The sequence below is a fragment of the Empidonax traillii genome, unplaced genomic scaffold, assembly GCF_003031625.1.
Source record: "Empidonax traillii isolate 1590-97213 ecotype Southwest subspecies unplaced genomic scaffold, ASM303162v1 scaffold292:size1342341, whole genome shotgun sequence".
Lineage (NCBI taxonomy): Eukaryota > Metazoa > Chordata > Aves > Passeriformes > Tyrannidae > Empidonax > Empidonax traillii.
The window spans coordinates 1,300,399-1,318,346 of NW_020955485.1; the positions used below are offsets into that span (position 1 = coordinate 1,300,399).

General features: G+C 37.8%; 1 protein-coding gene across 1 annotated transcript in view; it reads right to left on the reverse strand.

Annotated features, from left to right (window-relative positions):
- ARMC9 (armadillo repeat containing 9) overlaps positions 1–17,948 on the reverse strand; it is a gene marked incomplete at its 5' end in the record, with an annotated part of 63,086 nt that overhangs the window by 22,014 nt on the left and 23,124 nt on the right. The window contains 10 exons of the mRNA XM_027890592.1: positions 1,560–1,615; positions 2,947–3,037; positions 4,058–4,132; positions 6,194–6,270; positions 6,973–7,112; positions 8,973–9,096; positions 9,970–10,060; positions 11,318–11,410; positions 12,373–12,484; positions 13,655–13,689. Of these exons, the coding sequence (XP_027746393.1) occupies positions 1,560–1,615; positions 2,947–3,037; positions 4,058–4,132; positions 6,194–6,270; positions 6,973–7,112; positions 8,973–9,096; positions 9,970–10,060; positions 11,318–11,410; positions 12,373–12,484; positions 13,655–13,689 (894 nt within the window). The remainder of the gene's footprint in view (positions 1–1,559; positions 1,616–2,946; positions 3,038–4,057; positions 4,133–6,193; positions 6,271–6,972; positions 7,113–8,972; positions 9,097–9,969; positions 10,061–11,317; positions 11,411–12,372; positions 12,485–13,654; positions 13,690–17,948) is intronic.

Below are 17,948 nucleotides of genomic sequence, written 5' to 3' on the forward strand. Positions count from 1 at the left end.
TCATATTTAAAAAAAAAAAGTTTACTGTACCCTCTTAGAACAAAAGGGGGAGAGCTGATTGTTAAACAAAACTTCCTTCTAGCTCTAAACTTAGAATTTCCACACAGCTCTAAACTCAGGCAGAGTCACAAGGGTAATTTAGTTCACTGTGTTCACCAAGTATTGTGCCACAACACAGAAACTAGACAAATAATGCAAGCAGGACAAGGCCTCCCTGGTACTGCCAGGCAAAGGCTGGATCCTGCAAAGCAGCTGAGAGCACACCATACCTGTTACAATCGGGATGTTTACGTTTTTATCTGCTTTCACAACATAAAAGGCTCAACGTGCACCCTGCAGTAACAGGGCAAGTTTTAGAGGGTAGCAGAGTTGTCACCAGTCACTATAATTTCCATTACTGTGCAACGAGCAACTGAACAAAACCGACTTAGGAAATTTTATATCTTATTCTTTGTTGGTTGAAACAAAAAACTTACGTTTTATCTAAAAACTTGCTTTTCAGTAAATATGTTCTCTGGTAACGTTTTTAATCCAAGAACATTTTCATTAACTCACATCATCATTGACTTCTTCAGGGTAAAATACATGCTATGAATGTATGTGCACATACAAACACACACCCCTAAGTATGCCCAAATACTGTCCCAGGGACATCTATCATAGTTGTTCTTCTATATTTCTCAAGCAAAACTTCTCAATAAAAGAGAAAGGCAATGTGGTAGATTTCTTTGAGATGAAACTCCCACACAACTGCTCACGTTGTATTTTCAAGCCCCCGCTGTGCACTTATGGCTATGCAGAAATGCCAACATCACCAGTTGGTGATGAAGACTGGGTATAACATTTCCCTCATGATTCACACTTTGATCTGCTTGTTAATTTAGGTGATCAAATACACTGTGTTGTCTACACCCATTAATCCATGAAGACAGCTTCTTTAAACATGCTGAAATTTTGGTATAAAATTCATTTATTAGTAGAGGTGGAAATACACAGCTAACCATGTTATATTTACTATGATATAGTTTCTCGTGCTTACCTAATTTTTTAAATTTTATTTTATTTTCTCACAGGACTTATTCCTTATGTATAATTACTGTTTTTCTTCATTACATTCAGGCAATTTATTAAATATATTTCAAAGTTTCTAAACAGCAAAAGAAGTCACACCCAGAATAGATAGTGATACTTTAAGAAAAAGTGACAACCTGTTTATTATTTTGGTAATATACAGGTTCATTTGCTTCCTTTAACTGCTGAAATGGGTCTGATTGAAAGCAAGATTCCTACTGCTACAGTAACTCCTCATCTCTTCACTTGTGTCAAGCTATAATCCTTTAGTTATCACAGCGATGGTGAGTTGCCAAAATAGGACTTCAAATGAAGAAAAGGTAACAGAAACAGGTCCAATTTTCTTGCTAATGCAAGAATAATTAAATAAAAGGAAAAAACAAAACCAAAACCCACCAAAAAACAAAGCCTGGTTTATTGACATAAACATTTTCTAGCTAGAAGGTAAAGAATTTTTCTAAAAGGTGTCACAAGGCTTTTATACTTACTTCCTCATCCTCCTCTTTCTCATCATCAGACACAATAGCATCATTAAATGGCTCTTCTAAAAAGAAAAAAAGCCAAAATGATGTAAGTTCAGTTGTACATGCACAACTTAGCAGAATCTCATTATTACCCCACTTTGAAAAGAGCAAGATTTAGCTTGTTTCTCACAGACACCCCATTCTTTTCCAGACAACTACTGGAATCATCTGCTCCTATAAAGCATTCTAGAAATCACTGAAATAAATTTATATTTGGAAAACCAGCAGACATAGAAACACTCTGGAATTTTTATTTTCTCATAAAACCCACTGTGATGTCTCACTGTATTGACTGACAAGACTTGAATAGAAGAGTGTGCACTTGCTAGTTTATCTATTTTCCAACTAATTTGTAATAAAAGACCCTACTTCTCCCTACAAACACTTCAATATTATACTGCTTCTGTACATAAAAAGTTAGTACTCATGTAGAATACTTCTTGTAAATTTTGGACAAAATTATTTCCTTGGAAAAAGAAGCCAGGCTCATGTTGGAAAACTGCATTCACTTGGACTCACTAAGCAAAGCCTCTTAAAAATACCATTCCCAGGTAGAAGAGGAGCAGTTCCATAACCCTGATGAACAGATTTTATATAGTGGCAATACAGTGCTTAAATACTTTATTTGTTCTTTCACAAGCTACAACTGTAATTTCTTCTGCAAGCTAGAACTTTAATGTTTTTACCAGCTAGAACTGTAATGTCTTCTCATTCCAAAAGCCAAAGAAAGCAGTCGAACTTGTTCTATGTTTACTGTACAGAAAGATTTAATCAGAATTAATCTCCTTTTCATTATTTACTCTCTCTTTTTTCAGCCTTCCTTTCAGTCACAAGGAACACAAAATACAATAAATGTTCCACCTCCTCATACCTGTCTGTATTAACGGAGCATCTACATCAACATATTCTCCAAAAAGGATGGTTTCTGTTCCCTATTCAGGATGAGCCATTTCAGATAAAGCTACACCTCAACAGAGCAAGAGATGAGCGCAGATCTAGTCCCTAAATCCTGTTTTACATATTTGTATCACATTTTTGCAGTTGACAGCAGTCTCTCATTACTGTGAGGCCACTGGCATGAAAATAAACCGCCAAGGTAATTCTATTTATGGTCTCAAAACTCTGGAATTGAGACTTACTCAGCCTTTTATTTCTTCTTTATAATTTTAATACAAAAAGAAATTTTAAAATACATCTGACTTTCAAATCCTGACATTCACTATTCACCCTCTCTCAGACCATCACAGTATTGTTATTCTTTGAGGGTTTACACGCCAAGTGAAAACATTAGCTTTTTTTATGGCTTTTGTGAAAGATTTAAAGCTCTGATAGCTGCATCTGTTCTTCTGACCTGAATTGAGTTGCTTGATAACAAATTCAATCTGTCGGTTCATCTCTGCATTTCCTTCCTTGATGAAACAGCACAGAATTTCTTCCATTCCCTGGATGTAGCAGAAAACATTGCTGGATCAGTATTTCATGGGATCACACTGAAAAGAGTTTTGTTAGCTAAAATCTCTCTCTTTTTTTTTTTACTGTCATGAAAAACAGAGGCAAACCAGTGTCCAGCTCCAAGTGCTCCCTACACAAAAGGCATACACTGTCTAGATTGCTTCTAGGTTTAAACACAGACATATCCATGATGAACAGCAAATTTTCACAATTTGATTGCTGCTTCTGCCTTCTGAACTCAGTACACAGTAGTCATCACAACAGGGCAAATTTGCACCCACAGAGACAACGGTGCAAGGTTCAGAGAGGGAAAACAAAAGAGCAGAACCCACTTTGACATTAAACCCGCTCTCTCTTTATGGCTCCTTATAGGGTTGATGTTGTGTCTTTAGTCATTTAAGATGACTTCCAATCCTCTGTGCGGTAAAACACCTGACAACAATTATGTCTGCATAACTCTCTGGGTTGGTTCTTTAGATACAAAGGCATGCTGCTATCCCAAGGAGCAGCTTCCTCAAATCCAGAAGTTAAAATAGTCATTACCACTCGACTAACTTTCACAGAAGGTCAACTGCCAGTTCTGAAACCTTCCTCCTGCTGCCTTCCCCAACTAACTACATCTATACCAGGAAGAAGTAAAAGCGGTAAGAGGAATTAATCCTCTTAGTGGCTACTCACTGGTGCAGAATGAGTTACATAAGGGGAAGAAGTAGCAGGGCAGATGAAAGCATCTCCTGGGCCACATGGAGTCTACAAAATGCTGGAAGGACATACTATTGTAAAACATTCTGATTTTTAATTTAGACAGAATCCCTCATGCTGCTGGGGCTCCACTTCTGGGAAAAAGACCAGCAAATATGGCAAAAGCATTTGAGCCATACATACACACTTTCCTGAGCATCAAACGGGGAGGGCCTCTTGTGTGTTTGCTTCTCAGAATGCCCTGCTCTGCAGGTCCCTGTGAGGGCCATCTCTGACACAGGCACTGATCTCTGTGCAGCATTTCTTACCATTGCTCTGGCTTCTTCTCGGATAGAAGGGATGACAAGGATGCTGTACAGTATTCCATTCACATATGTTTGGATCTAAGAGGAAGAAATAATCGTATCACTAAGAAAAACTCTTACACTCATCCCAGTGGACGATAAGCAAAATGTAAGGGTGAAAGTGTAGAACAACTACACTTCAGAGAGTTAGACCTGGCTAGACTGGACTTGCAAAAATTCCTACTTGGGAAGCAGTGAACTTTCAGGATGCAAATATACTGTGATACAGATCTAAATCAGTAATGCTATGTGCCAATTTCAAACCCTCTGCCTTCCAAAAATGTATTCTTGCAAATTGACTTAGCCATTTAGAAAAGAAAAAAAAAAAAAAAAGCAGAATAAAATGAAAAAGGAGAGAAAAGCAGAAAAAGGTTAGTTTCTGATAAACACAAGTGGCAGTACAAAAAATAGGACAAAGAACGGGGACAAGACCCTGTCAGCATGAACTCAAGACAAGCTTCAAACATTGTAGCTTTAGGCAGGATGATAAAAGCTGTAGCAGCTTCAAACAGTCTGCTGCCTGTTACTGTCCCTCAGGAGAGGCAAAAAGCCAGCCAGCATGAAAGCTCTGAAATATGGTTAGTGAAATGCCACCAGATCTGTCAAGCACATTTTATCAGCACTTATGCGACCCTTTCTATTGGCCAGTCACTTTTGCAGCACTAAGATTTTCAGTCATCCTGTCTATACCTTTGGAAAAATGAACACCGAGCTGGACTGGGAGCAGGGGAAACGAGGGAAGATAAGGGACTGGGATTTACACAAGGATTCCACAGCTTCTCAGGAAGCTCTCCCGACACCCAAGAGCACTGTCTTCTACCTTTGATAATAAAACTTGTGTCAGCTGTGCTAGAGCAAACTGGGTTATAAGAATGCACCCCGAGAGAAAGCTCAAAGTCATTTTAAGGCACAGACTTCAACAATATGATAGCATTTTCTAAGTATTCCAGTCTAGGGACTGGGATGTTATTTTGTATTGATATGTATTGTATTAAACTTTCATCATTCACAAAAACCAAGCTAGTGAAAGAGTTCAATAAAGGTATGTCAAGTTTCATCTTAATCAAAAGAACTGATCTACATCTTCTAATGAATTTATAAAACACAGACTAAGCATTTCATTGAAATTTATTCTCTATTTTCAGTTTAAGTTATAAACAAAAAACCCCCTGATGACTCAGTCATTGCATATAAATGTAAGACACCAGAGTTTATATTTCATTTCTAGCACAAGTCCCCAGACACCCTGCACAACCATCACGGAATCAATCTATAACAACCTGGTAAAAATTCTGCCTCTCTGAATTCAGATTTGTACAATATTTGCCTGCATTTCCTCCTGCCTTGAATTTTCCTCCATGGTTAAAGAAGCACCCCTCTGCAGAGACAGCTGATGCAATGTTTTCCATATTAGACAGCAGGCATCACAGGGATGTGCTAAAAAGTATAAGGTGGAAATAACCTATAATTTTTAGCATTTTCCTCTGAAGTAGTTCGATTTAGCATCTTAGATGCAAGTGTGTCCAGAGACAGAGAAGAAAGGAAGCACAAAAGGGTTAAGTGGTAGGTCAAGTGAAGTCGTAGATAAAAAGATATTAGGGCTTGAATGAAAGATATTAGGGCTTGAATGTCAGGAGTGCAGTGTTTTCTTATAGCATTCCTTAAAACTACCAGCAAATATGCTTCTCTGCACCTAAGGTTTTGCATAATGGAATTGCACCACACATTGCTCATCTCATGAACTAGTTAAGCTTGAGGTGATTTGGTGTGAGATGAAATTTAAACAGCACCAGAAGCTGCAATCAAGAAGGCACATGGACTGCATGGTAACTATGCATTTAAAAGACTTCCATTCTTAGCTGCCCACATTTGTTAAAGGAATACTTACTTTTGGCTGGAAAGACCAGTGCTCAATGAAATAAAATTTAAGGAACTGTGAATTTTAGGAAAATTGTATGTGACTTAATTACATGAGGATCTAACAAGGGAAACAAAAGCAATTCTTTCTCAATTTTTTTCCTTTCTTGTTTTTTTTTTTTTTTTTAATATTTAATTTTTCCTTCCACATTTTCATTAACCCAAAATTTGCTGTACAAATACCTCCTGATTCTCATGGCCAAGAAGATCAGAGAGAACTTTGAGCACATGGTTTGCAATCGTTGCACACATTTTCTTCCCTGAAAAGGCAGAACACACAAATATGCGTGGAAAAATATAACTGATCAGAGCAATACTGTTGCTTGTTCCTGACAAATGCTGAATAACTGAGCTGAAATCAGTGAAGTTACTCTGGATTTATGCAGTTGTAATCTTGGACAGGATGCCAAAGGGGTTTTAAAAAGTTTAACAAAGGCATTTTTTTGTCTACAACAAGCAGACCGATTTTTCACCCCTTTTACCTTACTCTCCTTTTTAAAAGGAAATTTACTTTAAGCTCTCCTTTTAAGTCTCCTGGGTGTAGATAGGACCCTATTTTCTCCGTTACTCCTAAACCCAATTCTTTCCTGCTTAAAAAGAAATCTCTTACACAGACTGCGTAAGTGGACACAAAGTGTCCTTTGAAAAGTGGGCCTGAAATGTAGGAACGGCAGCCTTCATTGATATGAAAAAATAATCAAACCTTATAGGGTTCCATTGCTTATTTCCTTGTTTAATTCTTTAGAATTTGGTGAAGCTAACCTCCATAACTGGGATTCTTGGGAAAAGAGATCTGCTCAAAAGCATTTTAGTTGTAACACTCAAATATCTCTGGTCATGTAAATCGCTGCTACTGATTACAGTCACTTGAAAGAATCCTGGTATATCAGGAAAAAAAAAAAGATTCACAATCTTCCCTATCCATTTCTTGGAATAAAGTTGTAATTCAAAATGTACGACACCTGTACTCCGCAGACTGAGATTCATGAGCAAGGCAACAGAATACTCCAGGGTGTAATCAGACAGGCAATCTGTATCTTTTAGAACATCAACCAGCCAGAAAATGAGCCCATCTTTGATCATTGCAGACTGCAGTGCACGCCTAGGATTAAAAAACAAAATCAGATCACAAATCACAAAAATAAGATCACTGTATAAATAGTTTTCAAATACATTTATAGCTAGTATAAGCACGTTAAAAACACACTAGCCTGCTAAAAAAAAAAATCCCCAATCTACCCATTTTGGCAGAATCATTAAACTAAGTAATTAACAAAGCCTGAAGAAACTGAAGATTCAGATTCCCATAGGTTAGAGGAGTAAAACGCTGTTGGATAGGTTGGGGGGGGGGGTTGTCTTTGTTTTGTTCTTTTTAAACCTGCAAACTGCTGAGGTTTCTTCATTGTTTTCTAAAGCTTCTTACTCCACCTAAAATGGCATTTTCAATTGTCTTTTAAAATTGGTTTGAAAAACCAGCTACACACAACAGCTCCATAAAACAAATTAATTACTTCTCCTGACATAGGTAGCCACAGAACTGTAGCACTTTTGTACTGCTGATTTGACAAATGAGGTTTTTTGCTTGAATTTATTTGCTCTTTTCTCTAGAGATTTTTAAATCACGTTCTCTTAACTCAACCTGTATTTGCCCTCGAAGAGTACACTGAATAAAGTGTCAGGTGGCCAACTGTGATCTACAACAGAAATTCCATGCTTTACAACACGAAAATGAAGTATATATTGGTAGAAAGGTCTTATTGAAGAACACAGTTTTTAACAACATTATTTCCAAGAGGCAATAAGTTTAAATTGCAAAGATCAAAGAAGGTATTTTCCTAGTTTTAGTCCTGAAAGCTCACACGCTTTTTCAGTGCTGGATATTGCATCAGATCTATGGCAAGGATTAAGCAAAACAAGGGAGCATCTGACCACACATCAAAAGAGTTTCCCTCATGTCAAAAATCTAGAATTAAACTTCTATAAGATTAACTATTACTCTTCAGAAAGCAAAAAACTTTCAAATTTTCAGCAGCTTAGTGCCTAGACCCCAAAATACAAACTAACTTGTACTACCAACAACTGCTTTAATAGAACTATCACTTTCTGATTTAGGATTTCAAGCAGTAGGGTATGAAGATTTATTCTCTTTCATCACAGATAGGTACAAGGTATCTTGTCAAGAAGCAGTGCAGAATTTTACACAAAGCACATTTACACGTGTTTCATCCAGACAAGTTCTAAATGAAGCAAATCCAAAGGCAGCCCTCATTCATCAACGAACCCAAACAAACAAACTCAAACAAAACCAAATGAACACTTGCAGTCTGAGTTTAGAAAAGAAGTTGAATGAAAGTATCAAGTGCTGAACACACCCATCTCCTTACATTTAGTTAACTATTTAGGGCTGAATATTCCTCCTGAGTACTGCGAAAACAGAGTTCCTACGATCATACTTATTTGATAAACTGCTTTTGCATATTTCTTTTGTGGTGGGCATTTGACTGCTCATGCAAAAGTAAGAAACAAGACAGCCCTTACATAGACAGCTCCAGGAAAGAGGATCAACAGGATGAAGATGAAATCCCTGAAAAATGTTTGCAGAAAGGATAATGAAAACCTTATGTTTGGAATGTAATGCAACTCTTTTTTTCTGTGTAGGATCGTCAGAGGCTTCTACACTAAGATTTTCACTTTGTTCAGCTAAGGAACACATAAAAAGCACACAAGGCTGTGGCAGGAGATGTATATTTACTTGAGTCTGGACAGCTGGTAGGAAGTCAGGTTAATTCAGTCAGCAAAACTGAGTTCTCCTCCATAATAAATGCCATTGCTTTCATCAGCCATCAGGGATTCTGATGATTGTTATGGGAAAATCAAGTGCTCTTCTTTCCTCCCTGAACAGAGCCTAACTAGCCTGCATTTCCTCTCCTGCTGTCACCACCACATGCTGTGCTTTCATCACCTGAGGCTGAATTTCTGCAGAGCCTCCAGAACAGTCTCCCATGTAAGGGAATCCTTGTCTTCAGCTTTCAGTCTCTCCTCCAGCACTCGCAGCACCGTTGGGTTCTGAGAAAAGTAGACACGACCTGGTGCAAAAAGTGATGAAAGAACAGATGCTGAGATATCAGCTAGGGCAGAAAAGCTCCCTCTCGTTAGAAAAGTAAGCAGGATTGACCTCGGTTCCTTCTTGACAAGCCACAACCTTGTGCCAAACCCCAAACACACCTGCACAAATAAAGTTGGGTAGCAGACCAGTTGCCTTCAATCCACACACTTGGGGCATTAGAGGCCCACACTTGCCAAATCAGTACCACACAGAATCCACTGTTTCTCTTTCAGTACATGCTTTCTGATCTATCACAATTTTGTACACTCAAGGAAAAGAACAGAGATGTCCAAAGAGCTTGGGAAAGTCCAGTGCCCTGCTGCTACTGACTTTAGGTGGGATTTCAGTTTCTAGCAATAGTTAGCTCCAAAAATAGCAGCAAACCAAGGGCTAATTTGGGACAAGTGGAGATACAAAGCTGGATATATAAGCATCTAAATAGTTAGCAGTGATGCACAAAGATTTATTCAGGTGAGGACCAGGAAAATGTAGGAGCAGATGCAGTAGCCGCTATTGCACAGCCTGGTAGGAGGTCTGCTCACAGAACCTCTAATTAATGGGGATTTTTGTTTTTAACCCTCGTGAAGAGACTGAAGACTATATTAAAGGAATCACCTGGGTAAGTTCCCACATAGACCACAAATCACCAAAACAAGTCAGAAATGCTGAATACACTGTGTCAAAATGAAAATTTTCCACATACCGAATGCATGTAATGAAAGACAGGGAATCCCTAGAAAAAGGGTGCAAATAAGGCTCTAAATTTTCACACGCAGTGACATGCACTTGTGAAGTACCTATAAACCAGCATTAGATGAAAATGCTACCTTATTTTTTGCAGTGAATCTTTTACCTTCTGCCAGTGAAGCAAAAGCATTGATGAGCCTTGCCATATACTGTCTGACTACCTCACTCTTGGAATTTAACAATTTGAGGACACCTCTCTGAAAAAAAAAGCAAACATTAATTAAATCTCACTAAAGAAGGAATGAAGCAAAATTAGTTTTCTATAATGTTCTGAAAGCGTCATTAAATTTACATGGCAAATAAACTCTGAACACATACTGATATCTTAAGTAACGTCAATATAATTTAAATTTCTCTTTTATTGGCAGGGGGCTGAGGGAGAAATGGAAAATGAACAAATAAGCAAATCACAGCCTCTCAGCTCAGTCTGTTAAAACACTAGCATAGAGTGGGAATTATAATGAGCCAACACCGTTCAGTTAAAGTTGGTATCTAAAATTAATATTAGGTCAGTGAAAAAAAAAGCCCACAGAGCAAACAACTCAATTTTGTTGATGAACAAAATGCAGTAAAATTACCTGAATAAGTACACTTTAGTTTGACATCTAAGAGTGTGGAAAGCAGCTCAGTAACTTACAAAAAAACATTGCAACTTATTTCTGTTTTATTTCAGGCATTACTTACAACTTCCCTCTTATAGAAATTTACAGGGAGAAAAGAGATCGCTGATTTAATAATCCTTTAACTTTTGTAGAGGTACAAGTTACTGTTGCACTGACAATGGAGCCACAACATAACAAGTAGACCCACTGCCTCCAACTCCTGGGGAACTCAAATATGCACTATATTCACTAGTACAAATGAAAACAAGTTGCACTTTTGTTAGCAACAGTATTGGATAATCAGGGACTGAAACAACCTGTCAAAATCAACACACTGGTGATTCCCCTTTCTAAAGAAGGGTGCCAAAGCATTTCAAATTCACAGAAGTACCGCTGAACCTGTTATTGCAGATGCATAATGACATATTCCATAGCAATATTGGACTGAAGTCCTAATTGAGTTCTTATCGTAAATCAATGAAATTAATTGAGTGTATTATTTAACAATACATAATCACTCAAAAAGGATCTGATAAGCAAGAGGTAACTCATAAATAAGGGCCTCTGGCTTCTGCTCAACTCCCAGAAGTTAAGCACCAGGAGAGGTGATAAATTTCCATTTGTCTACAAGAACTGTGTCTACACTGAGAGCGCTTGTAATGCAAAGTTTTGTCATCCACATTTAAAGACTAGGATGTAGAAGTCAAATGTATCACCTGAGATCAGCATTACTACCTTTTTTCCCCCTCCTCTTTCAGAGTGCAATAAAGTTTTATGATCAGCACTTTACAGACAGAAATGAGCAGTATCACACAGAAGTTGGACAACTGACAATTCTCAGTTCCAGCTGACCTCACAGTTGCTGTGACAGCCCAGGAGATCATTACTGATGTAGGCTTGCAGGACAGTGTCTCTCTGTTCTCCAGGATATGATGTTGTCAAGCGCTAAAATAAATAACAATAAAATAAACCAGTCAAAAAAAACCAAACAAAAAAAGAGGTAGCGTGGATTGATGACCCCTGAAGATTTTAAAGGTGCTGAGAAACCTTTTCCACAGGGAATAGGAATTCAACCTCAGTGATCTAAGGGAAAGAGATGAAATGAACTGACCTGACCTCAGCTTAGTGATCCAATTACAAAACTGTTACTTGGCAGCTGTCATTACTGTCCCTACAGGAAGGATACAGCATTACTTCCCACAAAGTTGAAAAAGCCCCTCTTAATAGCTACAGATGTGGTGTTTTTCTAAAGCCTCTGAGACAGAGCACTGGGATAGAACCACCACTGGTCAGCTCCAATGGATGGGGTTTTATGTGAAAATGGACATCAAACCTTGGTCAGAATTCCACTATTATCATCTTTCACATATTTCATCTGTCACTTTGAACCCATCAACTTCCTTTTCAGCAGGAAAATGTAACTTCCTGTTGTCACCTGTAATTTTTCTGAAATGCCATTACAGAATCCAAGTCAAACAAAAGGCAGGTTCCTGTAAAATACCTTGATTATAAAGGAGAACTGTAATTAGAGTCAGATATGTCTTGGATACAGCAATATTTATAAAAACATAAACCAGGGCAATATATGGAAAAAGGAACTGCCTCAGACAATTTCTGATATGTTTTATTTGAAAACATATCAGAAATTACTTCCATTGAATATCCCAGGAATCTGGGAATTCCTTATGGATGAGAAGGACACTGTTACACTACAAACAGATACCTACTGCCCTGAGCTATCTGCATAATCCCAAGAGCCTTAGCAAACTTCACTGACAAAGAGAGAAGTTGCCTGTCATGCTGAACTGATCACCAGAACAATCATTTTGCTTGCAAAATGGGTCTCAGTTCTGGATTGCTCCAGAAAGGGACCTATTTCTTTATTTCTCCAGAGGCCCTCTCCTTACCCAGCGCAGAGCCTGCAGTAAGAAGGCCTTGAGACGATCACTCCCTGTAATCAAATCCTTCTTCAGCTTCTCATAATCCAAAGAGGGCAACAACGGCACATCCTGCATCTTCCTAAATGCGAACGGGAAAGACATTTCATCAAAACTCCCTCTCCTTGTTCAGTGCAGCTGATGTTACTGAGGTGAGAAGGGCCAAAACAGGAAGTCTGCTTAGGAAAAGAGCTTCCACATTTTTACACTTTGGTTACTTTTATTCTCTGTTAGAACAACAGACTTGTTAATCTGGGGCATTTTTTTTAACCATGCATGCAGCTCACTTACCATCATAACCTGCAGCCACTAAACTAGACAACTAGCCAGCTGATGATCTGAGATTTCTAGCGGCCCAAAACTGTACAGTAAGATCTTTCTTTCCCCTCCCCTGTGTGGACCACAAAGGCATGATGGCAGCAGCTCCTGCCTTTTAGCACACAATTACAAACAGATGCAGTAACAAGGTGCAGCTCCAACTCCACCTCTAAGCCCTCATGCACACAGAAAGGTCTTCTCCAAGGCAAAGGTGGTGGGTGTGAGGGGCCTGAATGGATTTCCACAGCCTGAGATTTAATAAAGGACCACTTTTTATGCATCAGTAGTACCTCGTTATTTTGAGTTTTAACACTGCAAAAGAAGTTTCCCTTAACAAAACTGCTTCCAGTCAATGTTTTAATTTTAGTATTTAAATACAGTACACGAAAATGTTTTACTATCTTTCCATCCAACCACTTTTCAAAACAAACTTTATGTCATATGTGTAACTGCCCCATTATCTTGTAAACAACAGAAGGATAAAAACAGTGTCTCAAAAATTTAATAAAACTTTACTTTGGATATACCATCCCTATTTGATATTATAAGCTTAAATTTATTAATTCAGTCCCAAAAAAATCAAACCTGAAGCACCCAAAATTTCCCTTTTCCTGGATTTGTGAGAATCAAACCAATTACAACAACAGGACTGAAACATGCGGAAACAGCAAAAATACAGAAACAATCTCACAGGTGTGGAATGGCAGATTTACTGGGTTAGCAACATCCTGCTGTAATTAGAATGGAACTGAAGCTGCTCGACAGAAGAACACAGAACACACAGTATTTGCATCGCTGTTCAGTGAGGTCAGAGGAAGCACAGAGGAGGAGTGATTCCCATTTGTAGGCACCTGGCAGTGCACTTCAGTTTACAAACCCTTCCTTCTCTTCTCTTCTCTACAGACAGAAATGAAACTCAGCAACAAATACTTACATAGGGGCTAAAGATGCTCTTAACATTGTGGAAGCCTGGATAAGAAAAATAAAGAAAAAAAGAAATTACAACAGATTAGTCCAAATTTCACATCAATGCTACTAATGAGGTCCACTGTGAACTCTTTCACTGAGCTTTTGCTGTTCTTTTCCTATAAAACCTGTGCTGCAAACCCAGAAACACAGCTAAAGAAAGAGTACTTCAGTATTTATCTTTCTTTTCACTTAAAGTGTTTCACAGGTGAAAAACTCTTCTTTTATGATCTGATTATGTTACCCTCACACTCATCCTCCACAAATTATCTCCACTTCAGGCATTTAAAAAAAAAAAAAAATTAGTAGAAGCTACTGTCTAAAGCCTACTGAGGAAGATGAAGAACTTGCAAAGCCCATTCATTGATTTAATAAATGTTCATACCTTTATGTTGCAATAATATTTCACTGAAGACCCAGCACATATTCCTGTGTCCAAATTTACTGTAATTCTTTGTTTCAACACTAATGTTTTCAAGTGCCTGTTGCTACTAAAATATAGCCCTATGTATAAATATTAATATGTAAAGAAAAGGCTATGTATTGTAGTATGGAAAAGACCAACACGGAACAGCATGTAATTTCTCCGTGGTTCTGCCTAAGATACGTCCAGTTGAGTCCTGGATATTTCCTCTCTGGTGCAGTGGGACACAGTGCATACACAGGCACCACTGCACAACAAGCCAAAGCTTAGAAACATCAACACAATATAAAAGTTCCACATAAAAGTTGTCTGCTTCAGTAAATATTTTTTGCTAGAGTTAATTGTAGGTGAGTCAGGAAGCAGCAATTGTGGCATAAAAGTGCTTCATATCATGCATTCATGATATCAACTACATGGCATATTTGCAGAATATTCAATGTCATTTCTTTGTGCTGATCTCTCTACTCACTCTCTAAAAATCTCTCATTACCACTTATGCTTGTAAAACTGGTCTTTTCTTCTGACCAAGCCTCTTTCAATGGGAGCTATATAATCAATGTCTATTGTCAGATTTAAAACTGTGGGATTTAGAAGACAAAAAGCACGAAATACCATAGAGAATATTGAATTACACCAGCTGACATATTCTTGAACACACTACCTCATGGGTACCCTCCTAATACAAGGAACTGCTCTCTTAGATGTGAAATAAGCTTGTATGCACATTGGAAAGCATTTTATATTGTCAATACTTGTTCACAATAGACAATTAACAGGTCGTACACCTCAAAAGTAACCTGTCTTGACAGCAGTTCTCACATCAGAGTTTATCTTACACAATACAAGTCTTTCAAAGTATTATATCTACCCCTAGATTGTTTTCTTCTTATTTGTATTCATTTTCCTTAGCATTTTTGATAAGTATAAAGAGTCAATTTTGTTTAAAGAAAACCATTTTCCCAGTCAAAGACCTAACACCTTGTACCTGAATGTGCAATGAAATCACAAATCATTTTTCTTGCTTTCCTCAGCACCTTTTTCCATTAGATGACAACAGGAAAGAAAGTGATTATAGCACTTTAATGCAAAAGAAATGACAGAGCCCTTGAAGATGAGAAAGTCAAACAGAGAACAGTTGAGAGAAAAGAGCAGGGCACCAGGGGTATAGAGATGTCTCTCTGCTTCTCAAAATCCTTTTTCCCCACCTCTTTGTTGACTTAAAAAAACGTGCTCCAATCAAAATCGAACTAAAGGATATGTAATTGGTAAGGATACTTGCATCACCCTTCCACACAAATAAAACTTCCTGGGAAGTGCAAGATTTTGCAAGCTTTTATAAATCTCAAACTGCGGAAACTTCAATTGGAAAAACATTCAGAGTCTTACAAATCAATTAGATCAAGCAGGACAAAATCCTGTTAATTGCCAATTCATTTTTTAGGCTGGCAGATGGAGCACAGCAAAGCATTTAATAGGGTTTGCCTCTGTTCTCTACCTACGCCAGAAAGGCAGCAGAGAGTGGGGCAGGCCCTACACTGGAGCTCTGAGGGCAGCACCACCGAGCTGGAGAGACTTTCACTTTGCTGATCAGACTCAGTTTATCAGTCTGGAACCTGCTCAGGGAGAAGGAAGCTCTCTCAGGCTTTTGGTGTTTCTAGGAAAGCAATAAGGATAAAGCTGCATCAGGTTCAATAAGGTTAAACAGAAATAAAAAGTTTTTGGGAGGCTAGTTTGTCCTTCATTGTGCTGTCATTTCACAGTCTGACTATGGCCAGTACTATTGATAAGCAGAAAAAATGCAATCATGTTACAGGCAGATGTTTCCTTTCTTCATTTTCATCTACATTATTGCATTAAATATCTACATTATTGCCATTAGTCATAAGTAAGTTAATCTGTATCCATCCAGTGTGGCACAGTGAGTGAGGCACTGGGTCTTGGGTCTCAGGAGATATCTTCTAGTCCTGATTCACCCACCAACTGCAGACAAATCAAAACACATCATTTCACGTCTCTGGGCCTCGATTTTTCTCATCTGGAAAGCAGATGCAGGCATCACTCTCTTGAATAAGCTGGGTTTTGAGATCTACCAATGAATGGCAGGGTGAAAGAACTAAAAATTATTATTTTGCTATTAAACAATTGAATGCTTATGGCACTGCCAACACAAACAAACAAACTAAAAAACCAGATTTAGTAGCTCCTCTTCACTATCAGTTTTCTTAGATGACAAGATTTATTTCCTCAGCATTTTCTTCCAAGCCCTTTTCCCAGTCTTACCTTTCCTGGAGCAGATTAAATATTACTTTAACTCCTTGAGAAACAGTATTTTTTAAATTGCCAGTGAAAGACAGAGTGTGAAGAACACGGAGCAAAGATGTTCCCGCGTCCCAGCACTCAAAGACTTAATCTTGAACAAAATACTTTTCATGCAAACTCTATCTTGAGACAGAATCATTTGTCATAATTGAAACACATGCAGAAGCTCAGTGTCTAAAGGAAAGGAAGAGAAACAGAAGAAAACAACAGCCCAAGCACGGTTCATTCTGGTAGGACCATGGGGTATGACTTATGTTTGTGTTGGTTCTTGCCAAAGCCAAACCAGGTGCCACATGAAGTCAAACAATTCTGTCCTGATGCACATTAGCCACAGATGGCAGCCCTTCGGTTTTGAACAAAGCGAAGCATGAATTCAAACAGCATGGAATAAACCAAAGAAGTTCAAAGGGAAAGAAAAAAAAATCAATATTTATAAAAGAAAACAGATGCATTTCATGTGCAAGCCAAAACCACAATTTGATTTTATCAAATACTGTAGCCCTGCATTCAAACCAACTCCCCTTTGCTATTTGATGTATATATTCATAATATGCTGAAGGCAAAGCTGAAAGCCAGATTCTGTCCTTAGTTCCCACTCTGAAAATGTGCTATAAGAACTCAGTGTAAATTCAATGCAGATTCCAAATTAATAGTTACAGATAAGTGATGAATATGTGACGAGTAAAACCAAAATCTGAGCAAATTTCTACATATCATTAAACTGCACAAATTTATGTTGAGCTCATTTGTTACATGCTAATAACAAGACTGCTCCACATGCAGGCTATGAGGAATTAGACTCTCAGCTTGTGTAACCTGGCAGGTCTCCTGGGGCTATGCAAAGTTATTTCATAAGAAGATCTGCAAATGTTTTTAATTTTTTTTCTTACTTATACTAGAGATATGCTGTTATGAAAACTTTCCACTTGCCATACAAAACAGGTTCTCTAAAACATCTGAAGTGTACATAAAAAAGTCACACTGTACTACTGTGTGATAATATAATGAATAGACAAAATGCCAGAAAAAAGTATAAAATACTTATATATAAACAGTGAGGGGAGCTGACAGCTATCCCTGTATTCAAGAAATACTTCAGAATTAGAGTCAGCTTTACAGAAATTCTATAAAGAAAACTCTGCACTGTAAATTCTTACATTCTACATTGTACAAAGTTACATTTAATTACACTTTATACTAATCTGTATAAGGGAAAAACTTTTTTTTTTAGCACAGGCAATTTCATTCATAACTGCTCATCTGTAATCAACTTTTCTCAATATCAAACCCCAGAATTATGTGAGGGAATCCTAAACATTAAGAAAAAAGTGTCTGTTATGAACACTCATGTCATCAATAGGAAGAGGCTGATTGATGCAGGTGATCTTTTACCATAGGTGAATAGGGATAGTATTCTCTACATCAGGATAAAAAGAATCACATAAGGAATTGTCGATTGCATTCAGGACTTCTATGACTATTTCTCAAAACAAAATGTTGTTTTAAGGGGAAAGTCGAG